Here is a 27,244-nt window from a genome sequence, read left to right on the forward strand (position 1 = left end):
AAAGTTCAATGTAGAATATTCACAAAATCAGTTGATCTTTGTTCGGTCTTCAACAAAAAATAATCAATGTGCTCCAACAATTGTATACAAAATAAACAAACTTAGTACAGTTAACAAACACTAGACATGGATTATATCTGCCCTATATTATATCCGTGGTAGACTTTTAGGATAATCCTGTCCAAACTGCTTTGTTTGAATACTAAATGCTTTGCTAAGTGCTATATTAGCTGGCCTTCTTCGGTACACCTGTTGAATGTATGACAAAGCAGATGCGATATTAATGTGGCCACAAGTCACTTTCAAAAACTATCACACGACTCAAGGTCTCCTTTAGCAGAAACCGAGTGCCTAGTTGTTACTATCAAAGAACTGTCCAATTTATATTTTAAAATTTTTAATTGATCTGTTATTTATAAAACATTGAACTTGTCTAGAAATAAGAAGCTTTTATATTTATCGTTGGAAAGTGACAACTTTGCAATAGAAGAAAATTTGGTTAAGCTGTTCTTTAAAATCTATAAAGGCAGCAACAAGTTTTAATTATATCGAGTATGAGGTGGGTAGAATGTGACTTTTTGTACTAAAATGAAATTTTTCGCAGCTCATCACAAACAATCCTCAAACTGTAAATCTAATAGGCACATGGTTGATAACTCAAGTAAATTCATATTGCAGAGAGTACAGCAGTTAATCTGGACATCGTCAATATGTTTTCATGAATCATTTGTTACTGATAAGCACGTCTTTATCACTCGACAATGGATGGCAAAGTCGGTCTCTGCTCGATAATCGTCTTTTACATCTCCAACGACACAACATTGCATGGATGTGCTTTGCAAAATTATGTGATAATCTGGACACCTTCTTTTACAAAATATATTTTAGACTTTGGGTCACTTCATAGGTCATGGAAAGAATGGCCATAAATATTATTTTTCAAGTCACAGGACAGTTCAATTGGACTGTTTCCTCGATGAATGGTGTTTATTTCATTGTTCAAGTGAATTTTGTAACCGATTTGGATTAGATTTGTTAAAAACGTTTGATCAATTTTCTCATTGCATGTAGTTATTAGTTTTCAATACACTTTGAAAATTAACCTGCAAACAAGCCTTTTTTAGTAAAATGTGCAAAAAGTGTCGCTAAAATGCTTTTGAAAAGCATCAGTTAGTATGTTTATCGAATTCTCAGTAAAATTGTGCTCCCACTTTGTGAAGTGGTTTATGTGGTTGCTTTATGCGACATCGCTTATCATTAAGGGACCTTACATGTGTGATTCTACATGTTTATAGACAAGGAAGATTTCTAGGGGCAAGCTATTTTGCTCAAATCATACCCACTTTCTTAAAAGCATTTAGTTTATTGCTTAGACGAAAGCTTCCTTCACTTGACAATTCTTCTGAACGATGGTCATGGCCTTACGTTGTTCGGGGGATGGAGGGGACAGTTGAAAATCCTGATTAGATAACTATGTATAAACTGTATAGATTTTCAGCTATATAAAAACCAAAGCAAAATAAATAAACAACAATGAAGCAAAGAAACAGAACACAGTACTGCTTCGTAATATGTATGCAAGCATTGGATACCGCGTATCAGATCCAAAGAAGCTACACTTACGTTCAAAGAGTATTGGTACAAGCTTAGAATTTTCGAAGACATTTTATGCAACAGATGTGGGAAGACTTCTTAAAAATCTTTTTCATAAAAAAGGACGGCAGCTATTTTCATGAAATATTCACAAGACATTGTTGATGTTTCGATGCTTTTTATTTACGCCAAACAACTCACAAAACATCAACCATGAAATTTCTATAGGCCTCGAGACGTAAGCATGGGAGTTCTTAAAAATCAAGAACTGAGTTACGAGAAGCGCTTGAAAACTGGTTTCTGCAAAATAACACGAAATGATTCCTTGAAATTGCATCTCTTTTTGGCTGCTCAATGGGTGCAGCTTTTGTGGTGTGTAAAAAGTTTTCCTTACAAGAAGAGTAAGGAATTCACCAAAGGTTGGCAGAACGAAGAAGCTTACAACGCCGAGAAATGAAAAGTCCTTTCTGAAGAAACTGCGAAGTAATAGATTTGAATTCTTAGGAGACATTATATTGTCGTGTAAAAAGAAGCTAAATTTAGGAACATAAATAAAAACATGGCTATGAAAATCTTAAGAAAAGCAAATTTTCCAGCTTTGTAAGAAAAAATGCTCTAGTCTAACGACACAGGAAGATTTAACTAGACACAGTCTATGTATGTACAAATCATGTACTGAAATCAAGGCTCAAATTTTATCGACCGTTTGGCTTTCTACATATCTGGTTTTATTTGAGCGAACAAAGCAAGCGTGACTTCCCAGAACATCAAGCTTGTATTCTGGCATGTTTCATTTCCGAACAAGTTATGATGGCGAAGAAAGACAGTATCAAAAATTTAAACTTTGCTTCTACCTTCTTACTAAATTTACAAGTTGAGTCATATTTGATTTAAGATCAATGCTAGTTACGTAATTACAAGTTTTGAGGCTAAGCAAGACTTCAGAAATTCATGTAAAAAACATGATAAAACCAGCACCGCAACAATTTCAAAGCAATAACAACAGCAACGACCCAGCTATGGCAACCAGTTTCTAGGCTCCAGTCTCCTAAAAACATTCGACATGCTGCAGTAATGGCCGACAGAAACCAAAAGTTCTGGCCTAATCATCGAGCAAGTAACTAGCTGCCACCATTTTGGTAATAAAGTGGAACTGCCTCTTGTCACTTAAGACATCTTTTTCATTGCAAGTTGTCTGCATGACTTCTTCTCAGCTGCACCTATGAACTAGATAGTTTTACTTTTCTTGTTGCGCGTCAAAGGCCTATTTGAACTGAAATAAACATGCCTAGGAGCAAAGACAAAAACGTCCGCCCATCAACAGCTTCGGGGATCATCCAAAGTCATGAAGTCAGTCACATCCTTGATGATATCAGGCCTAATACAGCACTGGGTTTGAACAAAGAATCCCTACCTGGCCTTGAGCCAACCTATGTAACATCTCAAAGATTACCAGGAACTAAAAAGCCAGGAGGTGCGGGCGCAGTAAACAGAGTGAAGGGTAGACAGGTGCATGGAGGAGTTGACAAGCACGACTTGAAAAATGATAGTACAAGAAGAGCTACTATAGGGCCAACTGATACATCATTTTTAACAAGTTCACAGAAAATAAGGAGACCAATTACTGCGGGGGCAAAAGCAGGAACGATGAAGGTATTGCATTGGTAATTAGGTCCTATGTGACTTGTTTTGAAAAGCTTATGCATTTCTATTCTCTTCACTCTAACTTCAAGAAAGTTTTTCTCCTTATATACAAGAGCCAGAGCCTTATCCATACATGTTATTAACACCCCCTTCACAGCTTTTACATTGAAAAGTCAAACTGATGGCAGCTACACATTGCCTGAATGATGTTTGTTTTCAAACCTTTGTGACCAGGGATGTAGCATTTATCAAGCCATCCTCATTTCAGTTGAAGTAATACACTTCCAGTTGACAACTGTCATTTGACATTTGATTTAAGGTGTGGGCCATGCATAGATTTTTATGTAACAAGGTATTTTAATTTGATGCAAACAATAACTCGTAATTGGGTCAGCATTATTTTTATTAAGAAAGAATATTTTCACAGGGTACTTTCTCTCGATGTGACCATACCTTAGGATTTCTACACCTGGAATTATAGAGAGCTGGCATCTCTCTTCCCCCTCCCCCCACTCTGGGTGAAAGTTTGGTCAGTTTAGAAACTCAAACCACAAACCTATAGATCTGTAGCCTGGGACTCAAACCACTGAGACATCCAGTCTGGTTTCTTATGAAAATGCCTGATGATACTCGAGATTAGTGTGCTAGTGCCACACATTGTACAAGATATATTATCAGAGATAAAAAGCTATTTTCCTGCACAATTTGGACTTGCAGGTGCTTTTTGTAACCTGATTATTCCAGTTTATTGCATTGAGAGAAGGTTATGAATGCACTAGGTAGTTTTTCATGCAATTAAGCTGAAGATGTGACTCACTCTCTTTGTGTCTCACTATAGCAAAAGAATCAAGAAAAATTTGCAGCCACTTTTAAAGTTGAGTTTAAGGGTTTTTGAAATCCTGTCACAAGTGGTGCTTCTCTGACGTTGCAGCTGATTTGCTAGATCCTTCTTACTTGATCATTCTTGTGTTTGGAACCTCTGCTATTCCATGGCCTTCTTATAGTAAAGTGCAGATCTTGGGAGCAAGGATGAAAGAATGCATTGTTCTTTGTCATTTGCCATTTCTTATTGTTTTTGATAGTCTGTGAAATGAACTCACCAAACAGAGGTAGCAATGCTACCCATGTCTGTTTATTTAATTTTTAAAAAAAAGACTTGTGAATCTTGCAATCTAATTATTCTAAATAGATTTGCATTTAGAAAAGAAACGACATAATGCTTTAAAAGTTATTGGGTTTAATCCAATCCAGAATTAAGAAAAGAGGATCAGTGTCCTTCCAGTTGACAAGTGGCAAATCCATCTTGAAAGAGGCCTTGGTTAAAGTCTTTATTATTATGTCAGTCTTCTTTAAATAAGAAGAACAATTAAATTAGTTAAATTTTAAAATTAAGGATGAGATCAAAGTGACCAAATTGGTCTGAGATTAAATTGAAAGCATCTTTTGAAGCAAACATTCTCAAATCTGTGAAAATGTAAAAGATTTTGAATTGCAAACTGCAGAATGGATGGTTAGAGACACAAAATTGCTACAAATTGTAGAGAACTGTGGTTTTCATTAATAATTGAATCATGAATTTTAATGTGATGCTGTCTGGTAAAAGTGATACACTGACTGAATTTGTGGCCATTGATGTCAGCTTCAGTTGTCCAAAATCAATTGCTTCTCACTTGGAATATTAGCGGCATTAAAATGAGCTTCGTTAGATATCTTTTTGACCAATTTCTTTTCGTAAGTTATATGGAAAAATTGTAATATAGTTAAAATTTGAGTAGTAAAAAGTGTAAGTAAAATAAGAATGTACCGAAAAGGTGTTCCAAAAACTATTTTTGGCAAATTTTGGCAACAAAATCTTTTTTATATAAATTGATTTACCATCTCCTTTTTGACTATGAATTTTGCATAATTTTAAAAAATTTAAAAATTAATTTAAAAATTTTTGTTGTCATATAATTTTTAACATTATAGAGTATTTACCTTGAAAAAATATTTCAAAATAATGTCTTTTTTCTTTTGCAGATAGAAGAGAAAATTACTCTTGAACATCTCCATCAAATGAAAAATGCTTTTGAGGTAACATGCAAATACTTAATAGATTCAATTCCAATGGGATGAGTTTAAATGTGTACTGGGGCTTACTAGACAGCTCATAAGAAAGTCCATTGTCAATTTTATAAATTTTCAATCACAGACATAAAATTTGAATGATTTTGTGACACAGCTCAAGACATGATAAACATTATCCTTGATGTTCCCATTTGATGTGCTATAATCAAAGTATTAGCTATTCTAAATTTAAACAATTTTATCTCTCTAATGCCAGTTATCAGCATAAACATTATCAAGGTCAAAATTGGGATCTTCTGACGCAATATCAAAGCTGACTGCATCCCTATTACCTATCATAGCAAACTTCTTCAATATAGCATTGTCTTCTTTTAAACAAGGATGTGGACCATTTATTTGAAGCAAATAATTAATGAAAGTATGACCATTTCTTGACCCTCCACAAATATGAAATGGTCTAAACTGACTTGAACCTCAAAAGTTGTTTCTTCCTCATCATATCCAGTTTTCAATAGGAGTAACAACAATTTAAAACAGAGAAGACAGTTAAATTTTTAGTGGGAGAACTTTTAGGGTCTAAATTATGAAACTGTGAAGCTTTTTATGATGGTGACTCTGTTGAGCAAACAGCAAAGTGTTTAAAATCTTTTTAATAGAAGCTAATTGCTTTTTAAAAATAGTATAGAAACACAGTGATGTATATCATTAGGTTGTGATAGAGATTATGTTTCATGTAAAAACTAAATTCATCTGCACATTTTGCTGATTCATTAGTTGAATCAAAACCATCATAGGTGAGTGACTGTGTCATATCTCCAAATTACTGAGCGTTTGGTTTCTTTATCCTTGTACACAAAAGGAATAATTTTTCAGCTCTCAAGAAAAATGCTTTTGGCAGATATTTGTATTTCATTTTTGCTAAGAAATGAAATTGTAAATGTTTATTTTTAGATAGAACTAAGTCAGGGTTTCCATAAAACATGCTAAATTTCAAGCCTACATGTATAGTCTGGCATATGCTCTTATGCATATCAAACAATAAAATGTACATAATGTTTGATATTTCACATCTCTGTGGACATAGCACAAAAGCTACTTTCTATCCTAGGCTGCAGGTGGAGATGCAAGTAGAACATTGGATTTGGCAGAATTCAAAGGAGTTTTCCGTCACTACCTTGGACTAAAAGGAGCTGTAAGATTTTTCAATTGTCGCTATCATTTTGAGTTATATCATATCAAAAGATAAACCTAGCCTTACTGAAGTGCATATTCTTTCTTTTTCAATTCTTTGGCGTTTTCTTCGACGATGTAATGATATAGATAGGTCCATACTATTCAGGGATTCTTAGATACTTCTTTTATGGGAAGCTTGTTTAATCAAAATCTGCAGGAAAGATGCTTCTGTAACTATCTAGCTATACATGGTGCGTTTCTTCTATCGTGCACCTTTACAAATTCTGTCGTAAGCCGATCCGATTAAAGTCTTCTCTGGTACAAGATGGGGGTATTTTTGGCTTTGTGGTAAAGACCGGCCAGAGCCTGGTACTGTCAATTCTGGTTACACGTCACAGTCACTTCAAGTTCAGATTCCAATCTGCAAAACTCTTAATTAAAACTCCGTTTTCATTTCAATTATACATACAGTCCCGTTTACTTAAAGCTTGTTAGATGCATTTACTCTTTGTTTGCAGACTGAGGATCAGGTGGCGTCTCTCTTTATGAAAATCGATTCAACCTCAGATGGATATATAACATGGGTATGTTTATATCGTCTTGTAAGGGCCAATTTAAAGCCCTTGCTAAGCGACTAAACATTTCATTAAACATTGCACTCAGCGCACTCAACGTTTGATCAAATTCAGCAAAGTTTATCGCTGGTCGCAAAACGACTAAACTTTGAACTGAACCTCATTAAATGTCTTAAACGGCAAGTTATTTAGGGGTCTGTGAGAGCATAGGCGACTTTGAACGGAACCTTTGTATCTGTTTCTTTTGTTGTAAGCATTAAATAAGGATGAAGGGCATAAATCATAAAATGGTTCCTCCAGGTCTATTAGGAATGGAGCAAACCGAAGACGAACTTTAAAAAACGAAATGGGTAAAGCTAAAGCATAATAAAGTGACAGAAAAGGAAAGGATTTTTTAAAACCTTTTATTAGCTAGGTTAAGCTTTGAGGACACAGTAGTGTACAACTAGATGATGTATATGTCACTATTGTCTTTCTCAAGACATTGAGTAACACAGAAACGAGTTTCCAAAGCTACTGCGCTACTTAAACAAATGTTAAACATTTTGACTATAAAACCTAGCACGTGCTAAAAACCACTAAACAGAAACCTTTTAGACCAGGGTCAAACTTTGCTCGACAACACAGAGCACGACTAACAAAACTTAACAAGATGGTTAAACGACTTAACTTTCGCCAACCTATTCACCAAAGACAAGTTGAATGAAGTGTTGTTAAATAAATGAAGTAAAGCTGTAATGTAAAATCGTTCGAAATAATATGCTATTACGTTCTTGACTTGAACAGTCATAACGTTTTCCACGCAGTTTTGTAATTGAAATTCTACTTAGGCTTCAAGAATTCGCTCTATTATTTGCCTATCGTTTTTATTCAAAAGTGATTTAAAATGTTATTCAATGGTTTAAAAATAGTAGTTTGTTGCTCGATATCTTCAAGAATCTGCAACCTCTGATCACCTGATTATAATCTATCTCGCCATTAAATATTTTTAAGCAAGAAAAATTGCTTGCTGCTTGTCACTTGAGACATATGATGATTTGTTTGCAACTGTTTCAAATCTCTTATTTTGCCGTAATCTATACACTGAAACACTTGTGTCTCGTCAATTTCTCATTACCTCATTATTTCCGTGATAAGATACGATTTAGCTAATGATGAAATTTCGCCACCCTGAAATTTGCAGGCTAGTGATAATAAAAGCGATTAGCACATGATGTGCTCGTTTCTGACTTTGATAGAGAAGAAAAGAGTGCACGTGGCTGAAGCCATTAATGTAACAATTCATTTCCTTCTTTTATGTACACGAATCATAGACATGCGGGCTCATGTCTTCAAAGCGAATATTCTTGCTAACGAGACACAAGTTGTGTGAAAAATGGGACACAAGCTACGTGATAAGGCTTGACCGCTTACTGGTTCCTTACAGAGAGGGAAGTCAAAATTTTGTAAACAAAACGCTCAGATATGGTTGAGTAATATTTGGAATGGCTCAACATGTTGAAATGACCCGCCAGATATTTGGTAATTAGAAATTGCTAATTGCTTGTATTGTGGAGATGTCTGGGAAGTTTTTCAGGGCTTGAAAGAAAAAGATTAGCAGCAAATCGTCTGCTAATGGAAATTGCTTTCACAAATACTTTTAGAGTGGATTTCGCAAATTGTAAAAGTATCCTTAAAAGCATTGAGATTCTCGACAATAGGCAATAAGCATTATGTAAATCTGGCACAACATTCAAGTTGACTAATTAAAGTACAACCCTTTTTGTACACAGTTTTATCATCTTGCAAATTTTCGACTATTTGCAATTTTTGACGATAAGTTTTATTCCCCTAGTTTTATTCATATTTTATTGCAGCACAACGTAGCAAATAGGGAAATTTGTCAAGCATTGTAGATATAAATGCCAGCACAACGAAAATTCGTAAAATTTTCGGCAATCAATAAAAAGCTACTAATTCGTATTGGCTTCTTTATTTTATCGTCGACATAAAATTTAAGGTGACGATGAAAGTAAGAATTTCCTTTTGATTCTAGGACGAGTTTTGTACATACATGCAGTTAGAATACACAGAAAAAGAAGACTCCTATTTTCGAGCCAAAGAGGTATAACAAAGATCTATTTTCTCATATTGATAATGCTTATTTCTAGCACTTGTTTGTTTGTTTCTTTGTTTGTGTACCCGCAGGTGTTCGTCTGTTGCTCTAGTCAACAGGGTCAATCGAGACGGAGTCATTTCCAGTCTCATTTTATAAACAACGCATGCAATTAGTATTCGTCCTGACGCAGATATCTAGATTATAGCTCCTCTAAGTATCCACCAGACATTATACTTGTGCCACGTGCGTTGAATACTTAGCCTCAACAATTCGCACCTCTTTGTTGCATAAACTGGTAACAGTACAGACACACTTCCTTACAGGCAGTCCAAAAAATTCCCATGAGAATTTTTCGGTTTCTTATCTCTTGTGATATCATTTTACCGATACTTTTATCGCATCAACCTGCCAATGTATGATTGAGATCACATATTTGTTTCCCATGCATATTAGCCATGGGTTTACTGGTTCTGGGTGACTGGAAATGATAAGTTTGGTCACCCACTTTGAAATACAGCACCTGTTTTAATCGTTCCATTTTGGAAGAAGCCTCATTTCTCCCGTCTAACGTATCTTATCTGCTGATCGACCATCGGCAGTTGCCGTTGGCAGTTAAGATTATTAAATGTTTCGCCATTCCTGCTCTTCAATAAGGAAGGGTTGATTGCTGCGATAAACAGACATATTATTGACACGGTGAACAGATCTCTTGCTCAATCAATCGTATGCTATGCTATTCAAGCTACACAGCTAATCAGAAAAAAGCTTAAGTACGTTGTCTCTAATCGCACGTCTAAATCTCATATTCCAACAGCAAGATAACTTTTTGTAAAGCGTCAAAATTTCCGAAAGAGGGAGATGGAGAAAGTGAGAGCATGGATTAGATTTTTTGAGTAAGGAGAAAACCCTTATAAGTGCTTTCCAATCACCTTGCTTTGATGATTTCTTAAGAAATTGATACGTTGCCCTTGAAAATCAAAACTTTGTAAAAAGGGCCTAGAATTACCCGCTCATTTCTCACTATTATTCTTATGCTCTATAAAGATTTATTTCTTAGAAACTTGTTTATCGTTCATCAGCTGCCCATTTCACCTATTGATATTCACATCTGTTATCAGGCAAAGCTATTTTTAATTTGCTACACTTGTACCAAAGAACCCCATTCCCAAAATTTGTAGTAAATTATAAAAAGATAAAAGTTTGAATGATGGATAAGAGGAAATCGTTTTAAACTTCACATTCTATTGACTTCTCTGTCAATTGTGCTTGCAGCTGCAGACTCTGTGAGATATTTACATCTATATGATTTCTTTAATGCAAAAGAAGCTTTGCAAAGATATTTGTATAAAGGAATTCCCAAAAGAAAGGTTTCCAAACATTTGCCAAATTTTTATGGCTGACATGGCCTTGGGATCACACATAAAACACACAAGCAAATCACAATATTTTTTTTATTAAACTGTTAACTGGTTTCTGGTAGTTTATCCTCTTTGGTCGTTTGGTTTGCGCCGTTTCGCTTTCCAAGTTACTTTCTTTGATGTGGTGCTCACTATATGAACATCTTATCTCGGCAGGAGTCCAGGCCTTTATTCGCCGCAAGCCTTTCATGGTATCTGAACTTCAGGGTTTCTGAAAGCAATCCAACAAATTCTTTTATACGTTTATCGTTCCAGTATTAAGACCAGCACTCCTTATCTTCTATTTGAAAGTTGTTAATTACAGTTGGCAGTCATGGAGATGAATTGCTATTGCTCTTCTTTGATGAAGATATTGCATTATGTCTAGATCAAAGCAAAATGCTTGCCTAAAACCATTTCCTCTTCAAGATTTAAAACCTGAATTCTTTGTGTAGAAGCTCTTTAATAACTTCAATCGATTCATAAATTTCTCATAAATCTAGTTCTAGTGAAGCGCCTCCTTATATTATACTAGACACTCTAACAAAAGCTAGCCAGTCTTTTCGCTTCATGTTTTTCTTTTCGCATCCCACGCCACGTAGCAAGGGGCATGTTTTCTTTGAAGCTGAACGAGTTATTTTTTGTTGAAAACCTTCACCAGTCGTAAAGTTGGCGTCGAGTGATACCCGTACCTGCTCTTCTTGTAGAGGCAACCTTGAAAGATACCGCTTAGACATAGTGCATTGTTTTAGAGAAATAGGCCTGCCAGATACCCAGCTTGCTTTGGGCGACATTCATTGTCTTTCCCAACACCTAACTCCAACAAAATACTGTTTTGCCACTTATATCGTTTCTCAAAGGTAGCCATTCTGCTACGTCACGTGGTATATTATATATCAAACAATTTCTGAAATCCTACACCAAGAGACTGTCAAAGGGAAAAGAGAAAATCATAAAAGGAGATTTTTTTTCAAGTTTTATAGCTCATCACAATTTCTTTCACACTTTTTTCCCCGTCTATGCATATTTGAATTTAAAATTTGTAAACAGATAGTATTTACGGAATTCTTGACACTCAATAGTTCTAATAGACTCGTTGTAGTGTTCATTACGAATTCAAATTGATTACCTCTATAAAGCCCATCACAGAAGATAACAAATTTTGAAGTAAGCAGTTACCCTGATCTGTTTTTTCATGGAATACCTCAGCCTTTATTGTGGCCTAGTCGCTTTTGTCTATGAAAGAAGATATTGAGTTGCTATTGTGTTTATGAATTATTAATTTGAGAATGTACGTGGGATGTTCCTCGTATAAAATACAAGTTGTAAGCCGGCACGCCTTGTAAGGTTAATGCTCGATTTGATGGGCTCATTCATGGTAAATGACCCGTATTGACTATACATCTGTGCTTGGCGACTGCTCTCTAATTAGAGACAAGTCATCGTACCGCTTGTTTTGGCACCAACTTTTCCTCTCCCTTAATAATTCATCATGGTTTCTTAGTACAGCATGTAAGATAAGTCTTGCTTTAAATCCTTCTAGTGTCTTTCTAATGAGTTTGTAGAAGAGTTTCGCTCCAATTTTCACATTGAAATCCTTTGATATGACTCGGCTTTTTGTCCAAGATCAAACCTGTAATCGTATCGTATTTTCCAATTACAGACAGGTTCTTTGATAATAGGCAAAGATGTGACCCAAGACTTGTTCTTCAAAGCCTTGAAAGTCCTTTAATATCATAACTGAATATTGTCATATCAAGTATTGTCCATGAAATGTATGTCTCGATCATTTGTTTTGATATATGGACAACATTATTAAATAAAGAGGAAATCATATTTTTGTTAATCTTGTTATTTATCATCCCAACAAAGTTTAGATTTGACTAGCGTTTCAATTTTATCAATATTTTAACCAAGGCATAACTCACTCCAGATCTCGACAGTTTTATATTTGTTTCAAAGGAGACATTGGTAGAGCGTTTCAGTCTCATGTCCATGTCAATCTCCCTTGGACTATTCTATCCGCTCCATCTCGTCTCAACTTAACATAAAACCTGACATGATAGGATTTGCATCTGCCTGTTAATGTAAAAAATCTCTTTTTTTGATTGACATTTCAAAATGGCTTTCGCCAAATTTAATCCGCGAATTAAATTATATACGATGTTTCATCAAGACATCCACTATTTATTCTCACTATTTGTCTAGCTTTTCATGTAATAATGACTTAGCGGCTAAAATTTATCACTGAAAGTCGTTTAGTATTTTTTTAAAATTGCAAACAATGTACAGAGAAAACGATTACACACAAACAAAGTTGAATATGATTTTCTGCTAGACGGCGTTCCATTTGCCAGCGCAGTTGGCCAACTCTCCGCATCGTGATGCTCTTCTCAGGATCTGCCACACCAGTGACAATAATTTTCTCGGTGTAAGCCAGGTAAAGGAGCTTCCTATTCATAAGTTGTACTTTGGCCATCACATAACCCGATTTTTTACCTAACCTTATATTTTTCCAAAATTTTTCACTTGCGGTTATTGAAAACTTTATTTTTTTTTAGTAGCAATTGGACGTTTTTATTTACTCATATTATTATGTATCTCACAACGTATCAATATCTCACAAGTGTGTGATTTTTAATGAAATTATTGCATTGTAACATAAATTTGCTATTTAGTTTGTCACAATTGTCCAAGTAATGTAATAATTGTATGTTGGTTATATAGCAGTTATGCACATATTTCTATAATTTGACAAATATTAAAGTAAGTCAAGCAAAACTATAACTCTTAAAATATAGTTATAAAAAAGCTAGATATAAATAAAGGACTGTTATAATGATGAAAAAATGATAGTAAATAATATTTGGTTTATGAATACAATGATTGCAACAAGAATGCTTTGTTTATTAAATTATTTGCTACCCCATAACTGTAAGCCGTTCTTTGAAATATGTGACACTGCAATTACAAACTTTCCATAATGACAAAATCAGGAAATAAGACATTTGTAATTCATCAGTCAGGAATTTGTTATCATTAGAGCTAGATATTGGACAATAATTTTTTAGTTGAGTCGAGAATATCGTTAGTTAAAAGGGGTAATCAAGAGGAGACATAAACAGTGAGAAAAAGGCATGTCTCTTGCTAGTAGCTGTATTTTTGTGATGAAAGTTTTGCTATGTAGTAAAACTATTAAAGTTTTATCATTAATGTAATTAAAGTTGTATTGCATAAAACTAGAGATTAAGCTGTTCCATTTTAGGACGGCATGGTTTCGTTCTGGACGCCATCAATGCAACACAAACGTACGAAACAGGTTCGCTATTTATTTTCATAAAGTTTATTTTTACAGAATTATTTATTCAATTGCATTATATTAAAAACTCTGATTGTTACTTTGCCTTCTGGAAAGGCATGTAAAGTATATAACTTGAGAGTGAAATTATGATTAGATAAGATACCAACGGTTTTGGGAATATTTATTGTGTTATACCAATGTCTTTTGCCAACATTTTTGTTTCTGAGCGAATAGACTGTTGTCATAAATATCTGCGAAGAAAGGAACTTTGCTAACTTTTATTTTATGGAGCAGAAAATGATAAATGAATAAGTTCAATACAGTATAATCCGGTTTTAACGTACTTTAAGGGACCAGTTAAGTACGTTATATCCGAAGTACGTTGTAACGACGGTAAGTAAAAATTGACTTGAACCAAGCACACCTTTTGCCGGGACCAACCACACCAGTACGTTATATCCGAAAGTACGTAATAACCGAGTACGTTATAACGGGATTCTACTGTATATTTATTCAAGGTGTTTACTAAAAATTTTATTCTAATGTTTCTGACGTTCATCTACCATTAGGAAGTTTTGAACGTTTTCGAATTCGTTTTCGAGTAACGTAAATTCTCGAATTAGCCCCCTGGGGCTTATTTATTTTTGATATTTTTGAATGGGGGCTTTTGCGAGAGGGCGGGCTTATATGCCGGGGGGCTTATAGAATTATTGCAGACATTAAGACATTATTAAAAGACCTCGTTTATTTTAGTAGGAATTTATTTATGAGCATATAATCAATTTCTACCAAAAGTATGAATTTTTTGTAGTAATTCAATAAAACGCCATAGGAAAACCTCAGATGGCAAAAATCATCAAATGGAGGGGTCCTATTCGAGAATTTACGGTAGCAGTGGGTGCGTATTGGACAGGGGGGCTTATTGGCAATTTCTAGTTCTAGGGTAAGGGCTTATTCAAGGGGGGGCTTTTTTGAGAGGGGGGTTTCGAATGTACATCACATAAAAAACTGTGATGTACATTCGTATCATGGGAAAAATTATTTTTTGTATTCATTACTTTTACACATTTGTATTATATCAAGTTGTTGCTGAAATTGTAATTAAATAGTTTCCAAAATATAGGTGAAATTACTTGCACATTGCTGTGGCTGTTATAAATCTTTTTGTTGATGGTGTTAATTGATTGTGTTTATTTTTGTTGATTTGTTGGTTGTACCTATCTGAGCTACTGGATAGTTCTCTGAAAGCTCTCCTTCTCCTCTGTGTTACATGCAGCCATGAAGAGTAAAATCTGAAATAATTCTTTACTTCCTAGAGATGCACAGAAAGTTTTCTTGCCTTTTGAAAATGCTGTGTTTTAAAAGTTACCCTTCTAATTTTCTCTTTGAAACCATGCTCTTATTGGCACATTCATAACACATTTTCATATGATCTTTGCTCACAAACACAGAGCTCTTTTTTGTCTTTGCAAATTGAATTGGTTGTGAATTTAACCATATAATTGTCTTTCTCAACAAGTTGTATAATTTTTACTAAACTTATTGCGTTGGAATTAATTGCTATTTCTATCACCTCTAATTTTCCTCTTATATCTGATTTTTGATCATGTATTTGGCCATGATCATGTAGGATGGCATGAGCCTGTCTGAACCTTCAGAGATATTTGTTTGTAATTATATTTTTATCGAGCGATGTTGCATATAACAGAAAATTGGCTTCTTTTCTAATCATTATCATTCTTCGAAAGACTATTTTTTCATTTCGTCACACTTTTTCTTTACCCCATCCCCTGTCTTCTGTTACCCCCTTGCTCCTTATTGGTCACCCATACTCGTCTTTCTCGTTTCCCCTTTCTTGGGTGTGGTATTAGAAGAACTTTGAAGGGCCAGGACGACGCAAGGGCCAAACCACAGCTGCGATGAAACAGAATTTGGAGAACCCACAAAGATAGACTGCAGATGAATTCTACCTAGCGTTTATTGCTGTTAACCGTTAATTCTGGTAGTTTTTGGATGGGTTTTAAAAAGTTGACTATGCTTATTGACTTTCGCCTTGTGTTGTTACTTGCCCCTTCTTGATTGTGTCTTCAATAATGGCCTTCTTGCCACTCACCCTTAACGTTGCAATAAAGCCTTGCTCTTTTCAAATGCTTTTAATCCACTGATATTGGTATTTTGCTCTTATAAAACTAAAACTAACAAAGAGAGCATTTTTTGATAGATTGAAAGCGGTGGGAAGAAAAGTAAATGGATAACAGACTTTATTTTGATGCCACAATACAATAAATTCATCATAGCAACAGGGTATGTGTTATGTTGCTTCAATTCAGTACTGAGTGTTTGAGACTACGTATACGCCAGTGTGAGTTGAGACTTTGAAAAACAAATATTTAAGTTATATTGAATTTAAGTAAAATGTGTATGCAATGTCGAAACTGCATCTAGGCTTATATTACAGCTTGAGCTTTCCCTGCAATGGTTTTTTCTAGTCTTGTTTCGTTTTTGCAAAATAGCTGATAGTTCATTTATTGTTGTAGTTTGTAGTTGCAAAGTTTCCATTATCATCAATGCACTTTAAGAAAGCTGCTAAAAGATTCTTAGCACCACTGATTGATGCCTTATAAAACAGAAGATGCCTAAAGTACACGGAATGATTCTAGGATTTAAATTGCAAAAATTTATTGACAGATACAATAAGCATATTTACAAATGAAACCTTAAATAATATTTTCTGTTAAATGTTTTCATAAATTCAACCTGCTTAAATACGGTATTAAAGCCAGTAGCTCATACTAAAAAGTGTTTGAATTTGTGCAAAGCTTGCTTCAAAGTAGTTGCTTTCTTGCAAATGTCTCCTATGTCATCGGCCTCTCGTATAGCAGAAAAGACCTTTGAAATTGGTCAGCTACGGAGATATCATGTTTATTAATGTCATTTATCCATTATGCAAAACGAGCTTTCCTATTTTTCAGGGCAATGATATGTTTCTGTATTGGTAATATTGAATTTAACAAACAGCGAAATACGTGATCGATAAGAATAGTGCGTGTCCTTTTTGTTAAGGGATCGAGAAATCCAGTTTTACGAACTTTCAACATTCGAGGCTTACTGTCAAATATCGAGTCTGGAAACAGTTCCGCTTAGGCTGGATTACTGGTATGTATTTTCAACGAATATTTTATGCATTCTGATACGGAGTATACTTAAGCGATGTGTGTAAATGCAACGAACTTTCAGCTGCATCACAGCTGTAATTGAGTAGGGAAAATAACGAGATTTAAAAAATACCATGATATAGGATGTTCTTTGGCTTAAAACATCACTAACAGATTAGAAATGATTTAATTTTTCTAATGCTTTAAGTTTTTTGTCAAATAATTAATGCTGTTTTATTATTTGCTTTCAAGTAGTTTTGATACTTTGTTTCCATAGGTCAAATCTTTGGTTTTCAAGATTATTTCTGTTTTCTTGGATGGTTTCTTTACGTGTTAGCGAAGTCCACGACACACGTGTAAAATCATAAACATTGAGGTCTTGACATGTTGCCCGTAATTATATCTGCACAGTCTTCCTTTGTCTAAGCAAATTTTGCAAACCCATTATCGTTTATAGGTAAACCAAAACTATTTTTCAAGAGGAGCTCTTCGGTTTTTTTAATTTGGTCTTTCTTTTTTTCATCATTCTATATGTACGTTTTTTTCGTTTCTTAGTTGTCCTGTTCCTGATGAATGCCTTGTTTTATATGGTGACAGTGACGTACGTATTACTTATTCTTTGTTTCATTCATTCATTCATTCATTCATTCATTCATTCATTCATTCATTCATTCATTCATTCATTCATTCATTCATTCATTCATTCATTCATTCATTCATTCATTCATTCATTCATTCATTCCTCTATTTATTCATTCATTCATTCATTCATTCCTTTATTCATTCGTTTTTTCATTCATTCATTCATTCCTTTATTCATTCATTTTTTCATTCATTCATACATTCATTCATGCATTCATTCATTTATTTATTCATTCATACATTCATCCATTCATTTATTTTTTTATTCATTGATTCATTCATTCCTTCATTCATTCGTTCCTTCATTCATTCACTCATTCATTCATTCCTTCATACATTCATTCATTCATTCATTCCCTTATTCATTCATTTTTTCATTCATACATTCATTCATTCATTTATTTATTCATTCATACATTCATCCATTCATTTATTTTTTTATTCATTGATTCATTCATTCCTTCATTCATTCGTTCCTTCATTCATTCATTCATTCACTCATTCATTCATTCACTCATTCATTCATTCATTCCTTCATTCATTCATTCATTCCTTCATTTATTCACTCATTCATTCCTTCATTCACTCGTTCCTTCATTCATTCACTCGTTCCTTCATTCATTCACTCATTCATTCATTCCTCCATTCATTCATTCATTCATTCATTCATTCATTCCTTCGTTTATTCATTCATTCATTCCTTCATTCATTCATTCATTCATTCATTCCTTCATTTATTCATTCATTAATTCATTAATTCATTCATCGTATACATTAAATAACTTTACTGCATCGATTTAATAGTTTTAAGTTGGTTATAGTTATATTTGCCATTGATTTTCCATGCGAAGGAAATAGAAAGTTGTGTTAGTAAGTTGACATTTTTCCACTTCGCTTGCAACTGCATGTTACTCCATTGTTTATTCCATTGTTCGTTATTGCTTCTGATTATTCTTAATTATTGCTAAGCAAAAGTCAGTTTTCTATCTATCATTCCTCGCCAACCTCAGGGCTGTGTCAGCATTTTCATCATAAAGAATGTTGGAGAGGTGCTGCGGACTTGGAAAAAGATGCCTAAAATAGATGGGATTGCAAGTACGAGTATTGATAGGTAATCCAATGCTACAAAATGCTTGTTTTTTAATGGAATTTATATCAATAGAAAATATAAATAGGGATTAATACAAACTGACAACGAGAAGTATCGGGGGATTCAGAAGTCAAGAAAATTTCGAAGTTCTAATCCAGTTCGTAATAGTTTTGCTATTGGCTTAATAAATTCGTACTTAATTTACTCAGCTGGTTGTTTTATGTTGACGAGTTCTTTAGAGTCAAACTTCAGTTTTGTTATGCAAGTTATTGCTTTGTGCCGTTAAGCCACAATTACACACCATAACCATGGCTTGAAAAAGAATCGAACCATGCAATCAAAGAAATCGTTTCAGCTTTTAAAGTATTTATGATTAAAGGAAATATTTCTTTTGAAAGTCCTTTGGAAAATACTCAAATGCAGCTTCTTTTAAAGGACAAATTAGATGCAACAATAACTTTTGCTTTATTTACGTTACCCTAGTATTAGTAATTATTAGTTTTAAAGCAAAGTAACATACCCATTATTTGTTCTGTTCTTCAAAAGTGTGCTGTTAGTTTTTTTCCGCGAAGCCCTTTCCTAAAGCCAACAGAAAGAAAATGAAAAGGCAAAAGGATTCATAATGGGTTCACAAAACCTTAAAAGGCATTCAGTGGAGAATCTCTTCCAATTTCACTTTATATCCAACCTGTTTCTTCTAAGTTTTCATTTTTAAGCATGGTCTTGATAATTTGCAACCCTGTTTGTATTTCGTTTGTACTGTTTGTATGTATTGTATTTCGTTAGACATGAAAGGTTCGAGAGCAGTAGATCATAGCTTTTTTCACATATGAAAAACTTTGGTTATTTTATATTTTGAAGAAACCTTTGACTTTGCAATTTTTCTTGCTTACCAATGTTTGATGAAAAAAATTGTGATATGCACTTTTCTGGTAGTTTCTTGAAAAGGTGAGTCCCTGTACAAGTGCAGTGACCTTTTTCGAGGGTATTTTGCGACGTTTCAGATCATATCCTAGACTTTGTATAGAGATTCCACTTATTCTATTTAGTCTGATTTCTCTTCAACATACAGCGAATAATCTCATTATGAAGTTTGCTGTTACCTTGCCAAACATGCATTTTCACGTTTTTTAAGCCTACACATGATCGTGGGAAGCTTCATAATTTTGTATATTAAAAGAAAATCATGCCGACAGCATTACGTTAGTAAAGCCCTTGTATTTGACCGGATATTCGAGAGAAATCAATGTTTTATCGTATGGTTGGCTCCTCGATCTATCTTGTACAAGATCAGAGAAATTTTTAACGACCTATGGTTAGCTCAAATTGTGCTTCATGGAGATGTAATCGTTTGTAATTTCTCTAAGCCATTATAGTTTGCTTGTGGTTTGGCAACCTAGCACTTGTTATCTGTTGCCCGTAAGATACTTTACAAAGATCATTTCAATTTTTCACTTGCGTTACAAAAGAACACTTTTTCTTGCTGAATTATTTTCCTGAATTCGAATTCATCATATTGCTCAATTCTCTACTTTTGCAGTATGATCAGTGTTAATTAATATTATATGAAGAAGGTTTTAGTTTTTCTAAATAAATGTTAGCAATATGAAATGGCTGTTTTTGTGAAACTGTTACGTCTGGAATCTTTACCATTTTTTCCGGGTCGCCAGAAGTGACAACCATAAACTGTCTGCGTCTGGGAACTAGCGATTTTAGCTATCTTTTGTTGCTCAAATGACATCTAACCACCCAATGATTAATGGTTTTAAATTCCCAGTCATTTTAACGAAATATTGCCATTAATTGCGTGTATTCTATAGCTCTTGATTTTGATGAACTTGTTTCGAAATAGCCGTATTTAGCTGTGAATTTGTATGGATCGACTTGCATATTTCTTTATGTGAATTGTTTGATCGACTTGATTTTAATTTTGGTGTCTCCCGATTGTGTGAAAATTTCGTACCCCTTCTTTATTATGTTATAAGCTAACTTCTTAAGCAAGTTTTTGTCTATGATGAACTTTATTGAACGTAAAGTTCTAGAAACAGATAATGGCATTTAATGAATGACTATAAACTCAATCACTGAACTGTTATTAAATTGTAAACAAAAAACCTTAATGGAAGTAATTTATTATCTTATATGCCTTTTATGCAACGCCATGAAACAAATGATCTTTACTCTTCCACGCTTATAATGTTCCTTCTCTTTCTTTCAGTGTTGTGAATTCGCCTCACATAAGCTTCGTTAGGTAAGAGGTTCTGCCACGCGCCAGGCAGTATTTTTGTCTGGTTGCTTGTTGCCAAGTATTGCTTTTGCTTGTTGTAGGATTTAAATGTTGCTTCTCGAAATATTTCCGATTTATGATATCTGATTTTGCTCCAAACAAGTTTTAATGGAATGATATATAAACATTAATGGACTTTTGTTAGTGCTAAAATCATCTTTTCCAGATGGAAAGTGCACAATGACTGGGTACAAGAGGTATGTTTTAATTAATTGCATCCTTCAAATGTTTGTTACACGTTTGTAGTATTTTTCTATTTTAACTGCTTCAAACTGCAATAAATTTTCAAGGTTGATCTATTTCCACATCTGTTTATAGATGATACATAAACAATCTATTATAAAAGTAAAAGTGATATTAAGTTAATCGAATGAGTACCCTTTTTCATCAACAGAGATGTATATTTTTGCTATCCAATTTTTGTAATTGACCTTTTGTAATTTTTGTAGATATCTTAGCAGCCAAAACGCTCTCTTTCTTATTCATCGATTTTCTCTGTTCATCGCAGCTTTGGTTGATTGGTTACCGTGGCTTTAAAATATTCTACATTTCCTTTTAAATACTACATTTCCTAAAGATAGTTCAATTATCAAAATGATTTTTGCAACCACTCCATACTACAGCTTCCGATTCCATATTTCTTTCTGCACAAATATTTATGTAGGATGCCCCTTTTTCCATCGTTTATAATCGACGTACGAAAACACTTTGTTTCAGCTTCGTTATTACGATTCTATAAGAGCTGTTATCTCCTGCTCAAGTGACGCTAGTCATTCGCTGGTCATAGGTCTGTTTTTATTAATATTACCATTCATATACCAAGTATTTGGCTTTTCTCATCGCTGTATTTTAAAGAAATTTTCACCTACTTTAAGGCAGCCTTTCCACTAGCCCGGCTTAAAACAAAAACGGGCTAAAAGTTATCCGTTTCTGCGTCGTGTTCCCACTAACCCACTTGAAAAACGGATAAGTTTGAAAATAGGTCTCAGAGAGGGTCAGTTTTAACCCGGGTATCTTTTGACCCACCTGCGAGTTAATGGAAACGCCGAAACCCGGATAACTTCTGACCCACTTGCAACAACAGCAACGTTTAAGAATTGAGATGGCGCCAAAAATCGAAAAGCAAAGTCCTCGATGTCGATGTTGCTTCCATTGGCCTACAACGATGGAAATTGAAGGATTATTAATGCAAATACTGATTTCTCTTACAACTTTTCACCCCGAATACATTTTAACCCGGCTTTGTGGGAACGATTAAAAACGGATTAATAACGGGTCGTAGAAAATTGCCGTTTCCATTGACTAACTTTAAAAACGGATAACTTTTAACCCGGTTTTGTTTAAACCCAGGCTAGTGGAAAGGCTGCCTAAGTCGCCAGTTTTGTTCCCTTTTCAGAATGAACTTCTTTAAGTCAAAACCAGGGTCTAAATCTCTTTGATTAGTCTGTATCATACGATACCTCAAAATGTTTATTGCTTCTCATCTACACATTTATTCCCACCAATTTCTTTGCTATCTTTTACTTAAATCAGTTTTTACTGTCCAGCAAAACTGTTTCGTTCAAATGCAACCGACGTTGTTAAAAAAGCAGATTAAATTCAGCTATAAAATTAAATTTATGTTTAGCCATTGGTGTTTTTATCATTTCAACATCAAATTAGGCTTCGTCATAAATTTAGCGAAGTGATAGGCTTTTCGTTCTAAAGACCTTCCAATTAAAGCTCCTCCCAAAAAAGGAAAGTATTTTTTCAAATGTTATTTTTATTCAAAATATCTGTTAGAAATTTGCTAGAATGCAATTTTAGAAGCATAAAATAAAACTATTTGTTATAGCTATGAGCACACTTGCAACTTTGTTTTTGTAATATCTTTTTTCAAAACAGTGACTACAGCTACAAAGATTTTGTAGTTTCCTCAAAGCTCTACAGTGGTATATACGACTAAAATTGAGTTTTTTTTATATGTCTTAGGCCAAACCTTGGGCAGCACACATGTGGAAACGTCATTGAAAGAGATGACTTTTGCTTCGTCTGGCCGCAAGCCTGCTAACCTGCCACCAATTCGAGACTCTCAACCAAAACGGAGATTAGAATGCGATGAAACCGTTTTTAAGGTTTACAAGGGAGTTAGAACATTTGATTTTTGCAAAGAGAAGAACATCATTGCAACTGGGGGTAAGTTTTTCTCTCGTATGTACGCCTTGAATTTGCTTTTGTGTGACTAAATGATGTCTGCTTTTCATAGCTTTGTTACAAATCAGATCTTCCTAGAGTCATGTATAGACTTACTAAGTTCTCACTTATTTCTTAATAACATGTCATAACCAGTTGCATTCTAGTCACGTTTCATTTGCGTTTGAGAGGTATTGCATTGTATTGTTTGCTGCTTAGCTCCTGGAGATAGTTTTTGACACTGAGAAGCTATGCTTATCGAACAGTGTCCTGGTCATTCCACTCGATGTGACCACATCTCGTGATTCCTACGCCTGAAAATACAGAGAGCTGGCGTTTCTCCTCACTCTGAGAGAAAGTTTGACCACGCAGGGGCTCGAACCACGGACCCTAACCACAGAGCTATCCTAGCACCAATTTGCGTTTGAGAGGGCTCAAGTATATTATGTTTTAAGCTGCTATGCAACCTTAATTTTGCTATCTTTGCTGTGCTGTTTGAAGGAACGTATTTTGCATACTGTGTTATATTTTTCTTGAATTATTGTTATTTGATTTTTAGGCTCTTTAAGATTGAGCATTAACAAATTGTGGTCGAGATAGCTGTATGGAGAAAGTTGCTCACAATGCTTTTTGGAAATTCTGATATGATTATTAATTTCTTCTGTTTGTATTTGATAAGACACTTTTCTCACACCTGACACCTATCATGTTGTGTGACAAGGCTTGTATTGGTATTATAGAAACAGACAAATGATATTCTCTTTGCACAATAGCATTGTCAATATAATGCCTGGCTTAGATCTAGGTATTTTCATTATCGAAAAATCATTCTGCACTTCTTATTCAGGTATGGATCGATTGATTCGACTGTGGAATCCTTATGTCCCAAGGTAAATTTTATGAGTTCATCACTTTCATTATCCTTTGGCATAAAGCTACAATAAGTACCCTGATTCTAGAATAAAAATGGTAGCAACAAGCAATGTTAACATCAGTCCTATCTTTTCCTTCAATGAGAGCACTAATTATGTTGCAGCAGCCCAACAATACTGGGTTTCTTGTCTCAATTTCCTTAATTTCTTGTTATTTGCATTTTTGGAACATCTTTGGAACCTTTTTATTCCCCTCTGTCGGTTGTAATATATTTCGTAATAGTCATGCACGGTTTTACAATTTCTACCCATGCAGTAAAGTAAATGGACTGAAACTTAATTCGTCTTTGATAAAATTGATCAGAAGCTGATATACCTGAGATAACTCCAGCTGAACTAGAAATGGATTCGTTAATAAAGTAAATAACTCAAAATAAAATTTATAAAATGGAAACATGGAGAGTAAAGATTTTTTAAGATCTATAAATACTCTCGACACACATTTATAGTCTAATTACTATGATAATTTATGTTGCATATGATTTTATAGCAAACCAATTGGAATTCTTCGAGGCCACGTGACTCCAATATTCTATTTGTTCGTGGTTGCAGAAGATAACCGCCTGTTCAGTATATCAAATGATAAGACTATCAAGGTATATAAGCATTTAATTTTCTATCGCTTTTAAAAGCATTCTCCAGTCCAGCTTTCCCCTCACCATCATTTCAAGAGGTTTCACTTTTTCTAGTTGCATTGAGAAAATAGATCAAAATTGAATCTCGTACCTACTTTAAAGTTTCTGTGATTCACAATATAGGTCTTATTTCAACTCAAAATAGCAGATATACAAAACACAGCCTTCTTTGTATACAATTCTAAAATCTAAACGAATGTCATTTATTAGTCTACTAAATTCCTAAAGATTCCGTATTGATTCCAGATTCAAGATTGAAATCTGTGCTTCGAAAGTGAGATTTCCTGTTCTCTAACAGTCATACATTTGTAACAACAGACAAAACTGGTTTATTTCAAAAATTTGTTGATTTATTTTAGGTTTGGGATATACACGATCAGACCTGTTTATTGACTGTTCGTCCTAAAACTCACAAAATTAGAGGCGATTTAGCAGGTTTGTTTTAGTTTTAATTGCATTGCATTTTTAGCTTCTAGTAAACAAACATCTGGTGCGACTCTCCTGAATTTTTACTTGCCTCTATTTATATTCTCAATTTGAACTAGTTGAAAGGAGTTGGTTTTCGAATCTTCATAATTTCTATCTCTTAATTTTTTAATTATTTTTCATTATATTAATTTTTTTAAGCGGCAACCCCTCTTCCACTAAACAAGACTGCATGACATCATAAATGTCAACTGTGTTTTCAAACCCGTACTTTTAGACTCATTTCCCTTCAAAAATTGTATTAGCCGAATAAACAGAATAAACAGATAGATCTATTTCTTCCTTGTTTTCTCTTACCTCCAAATGTTGCTAAAAGGACATATATCTGCTTCTTTCACAATTTATTTTCCCTTGATTTTCTTTTTTGTCCTTCTATCACAAAACATCCTTTTTAGCTACTTGTATGACACCAGAAATTTATTGATCCAACCTTTTTAAATAAATCAAACTGTATTTACTGTCAAGTGGATTTTTGCCTACCTATGTGACAAGAAACCTAAAGATAAACAATTTTTCAAATGAATAAATAAAGTCATCTCAAATCCATATCAAGGATGTTTAAGGCAAACGACGAATAAACTCTGAAGTAAATGCAGATTTCCCGCTGTGAACTGAGGCTTGTTTCAAGGTCGTTAAGTCGTCGCCTAATTCCTACGATCAGCAGACTGAAGCATGCTGATCCTGCTTTAATTGGCACAGCTCATCTGTTTATTAATTCCCTTTACGCTTAGCTGCGCCTTGTTATCTTAACGTAAGATAGGATCAGTGAGAGTATTCAATTAGTAATCAGTTTATTGCGACGATTATATGTCATCTATCCACAGCTATTCATTACAATCCAATATCACGTGGACTGGCTGTGGCTACAGACGGTATGGCTCTTCTAAGTGTTAAGAATAAGTAAGTCGCTCTTTCCATCTAAGTGTTTCAAATCTTCTGTGTACGCTGTTGGTTTACTGTGGTCGATTCGGCCCTATTGAGCTACTTGGCGGTCCCCTTTAACGTAATTTGAGGGTATATAAAACTAAATACAATCCAAATTGAGCCTTTATTCCAGTTTTAGAGTTTTAACAACGGCAGGGTTGAAAGGCTTTTAATTATTTGGCGTTGGTAATTAGTGAATGGAGTTGATCACGCGGTGAACTGGCTCGTCATAAAATGGCGGGCGGACTCGGCGAAGAAATAGTTGACAGACCCTCAGTAGTAATGGCTTTTGTAATCAATGAAGAGCAAAAAATATTTGAAAATTTAAGCAGAATTTAATTATCAGATTTATGAATAATTAAGCCTTGCGCAGACGCTTCAGGCCTAATAAAGATTTAAATGTTTGTTAACATTGGAAGGTAATGACGTCTTTGATTGAAGATGATTTAGAAAATTTCATTATTTTAATCAAATTCTTGATATTTGCAGCACATCAAAATAGAGAATGTTCAATTGACACCTGTCACCTAATCCTTCTCAAAATTATTTGTTTTGTTTTTTCAAATGATTTGCACAATAATGATCTCAAGAAATCCCAACTTCGACTCTGTTTACATAAAAAAGATAAAGATTCCGTGTTTACAAAGGTGTCTTTTTTACGTGTTTAGCTAAGGCCAATCAGAAGTCATGTCAAATGGCGTGAAATTTGAAACCGTGCTGCTATGTATTTGAATTGAATTTATTACAAAATATGGACTGTGGTATCGTTGTCAATCACTGAATTCCTTGATTTCTTAAATGTCCCTTGAATTGATGAACAGCGTTTATCGAAATCATCCCAAAATTCGTTTATCTACCATTTTATTAGAACACGAGTGGTTGCTCTTCGGTTTTGATACACAAATAATTGAAGGATTTTGATAATGGCAATGATTCTCATTAAAGTCTCTGATATTTGTCGTATGTATTACTACAGCATCTCACCTTGTGGAACTTTATTCGCAAGTAAAGGAGAGGACCCATCCTCTTATCAGCTTCGATTTTTTTCGAATGGTCTGAAAGAATAGATTTAC

At 34.3% G+C, this 27,244-nt stretch overlaps 1 protein-coding gene across 1 annotated transcript in view; it reads left to right on the forward strand.

Moving 5' to 3' along the window:
• Window positions 1-2,634: 2,634 nt before the first annotated feature.
• The window catches only part of LOC135686106 (cilia- and flagella-associated protein 337), a 36,916-nt gene continuing 12,306 nt past the window's right edge, over window positions 2,635-27,244 (forward strand). The window contains exons 1-19 of the mRNA XM_065202275.2: window positions 2,635-3,246; window positions 5,257-5,310; window positions 6,413-6,496; window positions 6,996-7,061; window positions 9,088-9,156; window positions 12,886-12,987; window positions 13,813-13,866; window positions 16,070-16,152; window positions 16,912-17,004; window positions 17,559-17,604; window positions 18,656-18,756; window positions 20,954-20,986; window positions 21,189-21,219; window positions 21,740-21,809; window positions 22,994-23,197; window positions 24,042-24,084; window positions 24,617-24,722; window positions 25,121-25,196; window positions 26,072-26,147. Coding sequence (XP_065058347.2) covers window positions 2,878-3,246; window positions 5,257-5,310; window positions 6,413-6,496; window positions 6,996-7,061; window positions 9,088-9,156; window positions 12,886-12,987; window positions 13,813-13,866; window positions 16,070-16,152; window positions 16,912-17,004; window positions 17,559-17,604; window positions 18,656-18,756; window positions 20,954-20,986; window positions 21,189-21,219; window positions 21,740-21,809; window positions 22,994-23,197; window positions 24,042-24,084; window positions 24,617-24,722; window positions 25,121-25,196; window positions 26,072-26,147 — 1,760 coding nt within the window. The 5' untranslated portion in view covers window positions 2,635-2,877. The remainder of the gene's footprint in view (window positions 3,247-5,256; window positions 5,311-6,412; window positions 6,497-6,995; window positions 7,062-9,087; window positions 9,157-12,885; window positions 12,988-13,812; window positions 13,867-16,069; window positions 16,153-16,911; window positions 17,005-17,558; window positions 17,605-18,655; window positions 18,757-20,953; window positions 20,987-21,188; window positions 21,220-21,739; window positions 21,810-22,993; window positions 23,198-24,041; window positions 24,085-24,616; window positions 24,723-25,120; window positions 25,197-26,071; window positions 26,148-27,244) is intronic.

This window comes from Rhopilema esculentum, chromosome 6 (assembly GCF_057945365.1).
Source record: "Rhopilema esculentum isolate cy_ngs chromosome 6, ASM5794536v1, whole genome shotgun sequence".
In the NCBI taxonomy this organism is placed as follows: Eukaryota; Metazoa; Cnidaria; class Scyphozoa; order Rhizostomeae; family Rhizostomatidae; genus Rhopilema; species Rhopilema esculentum.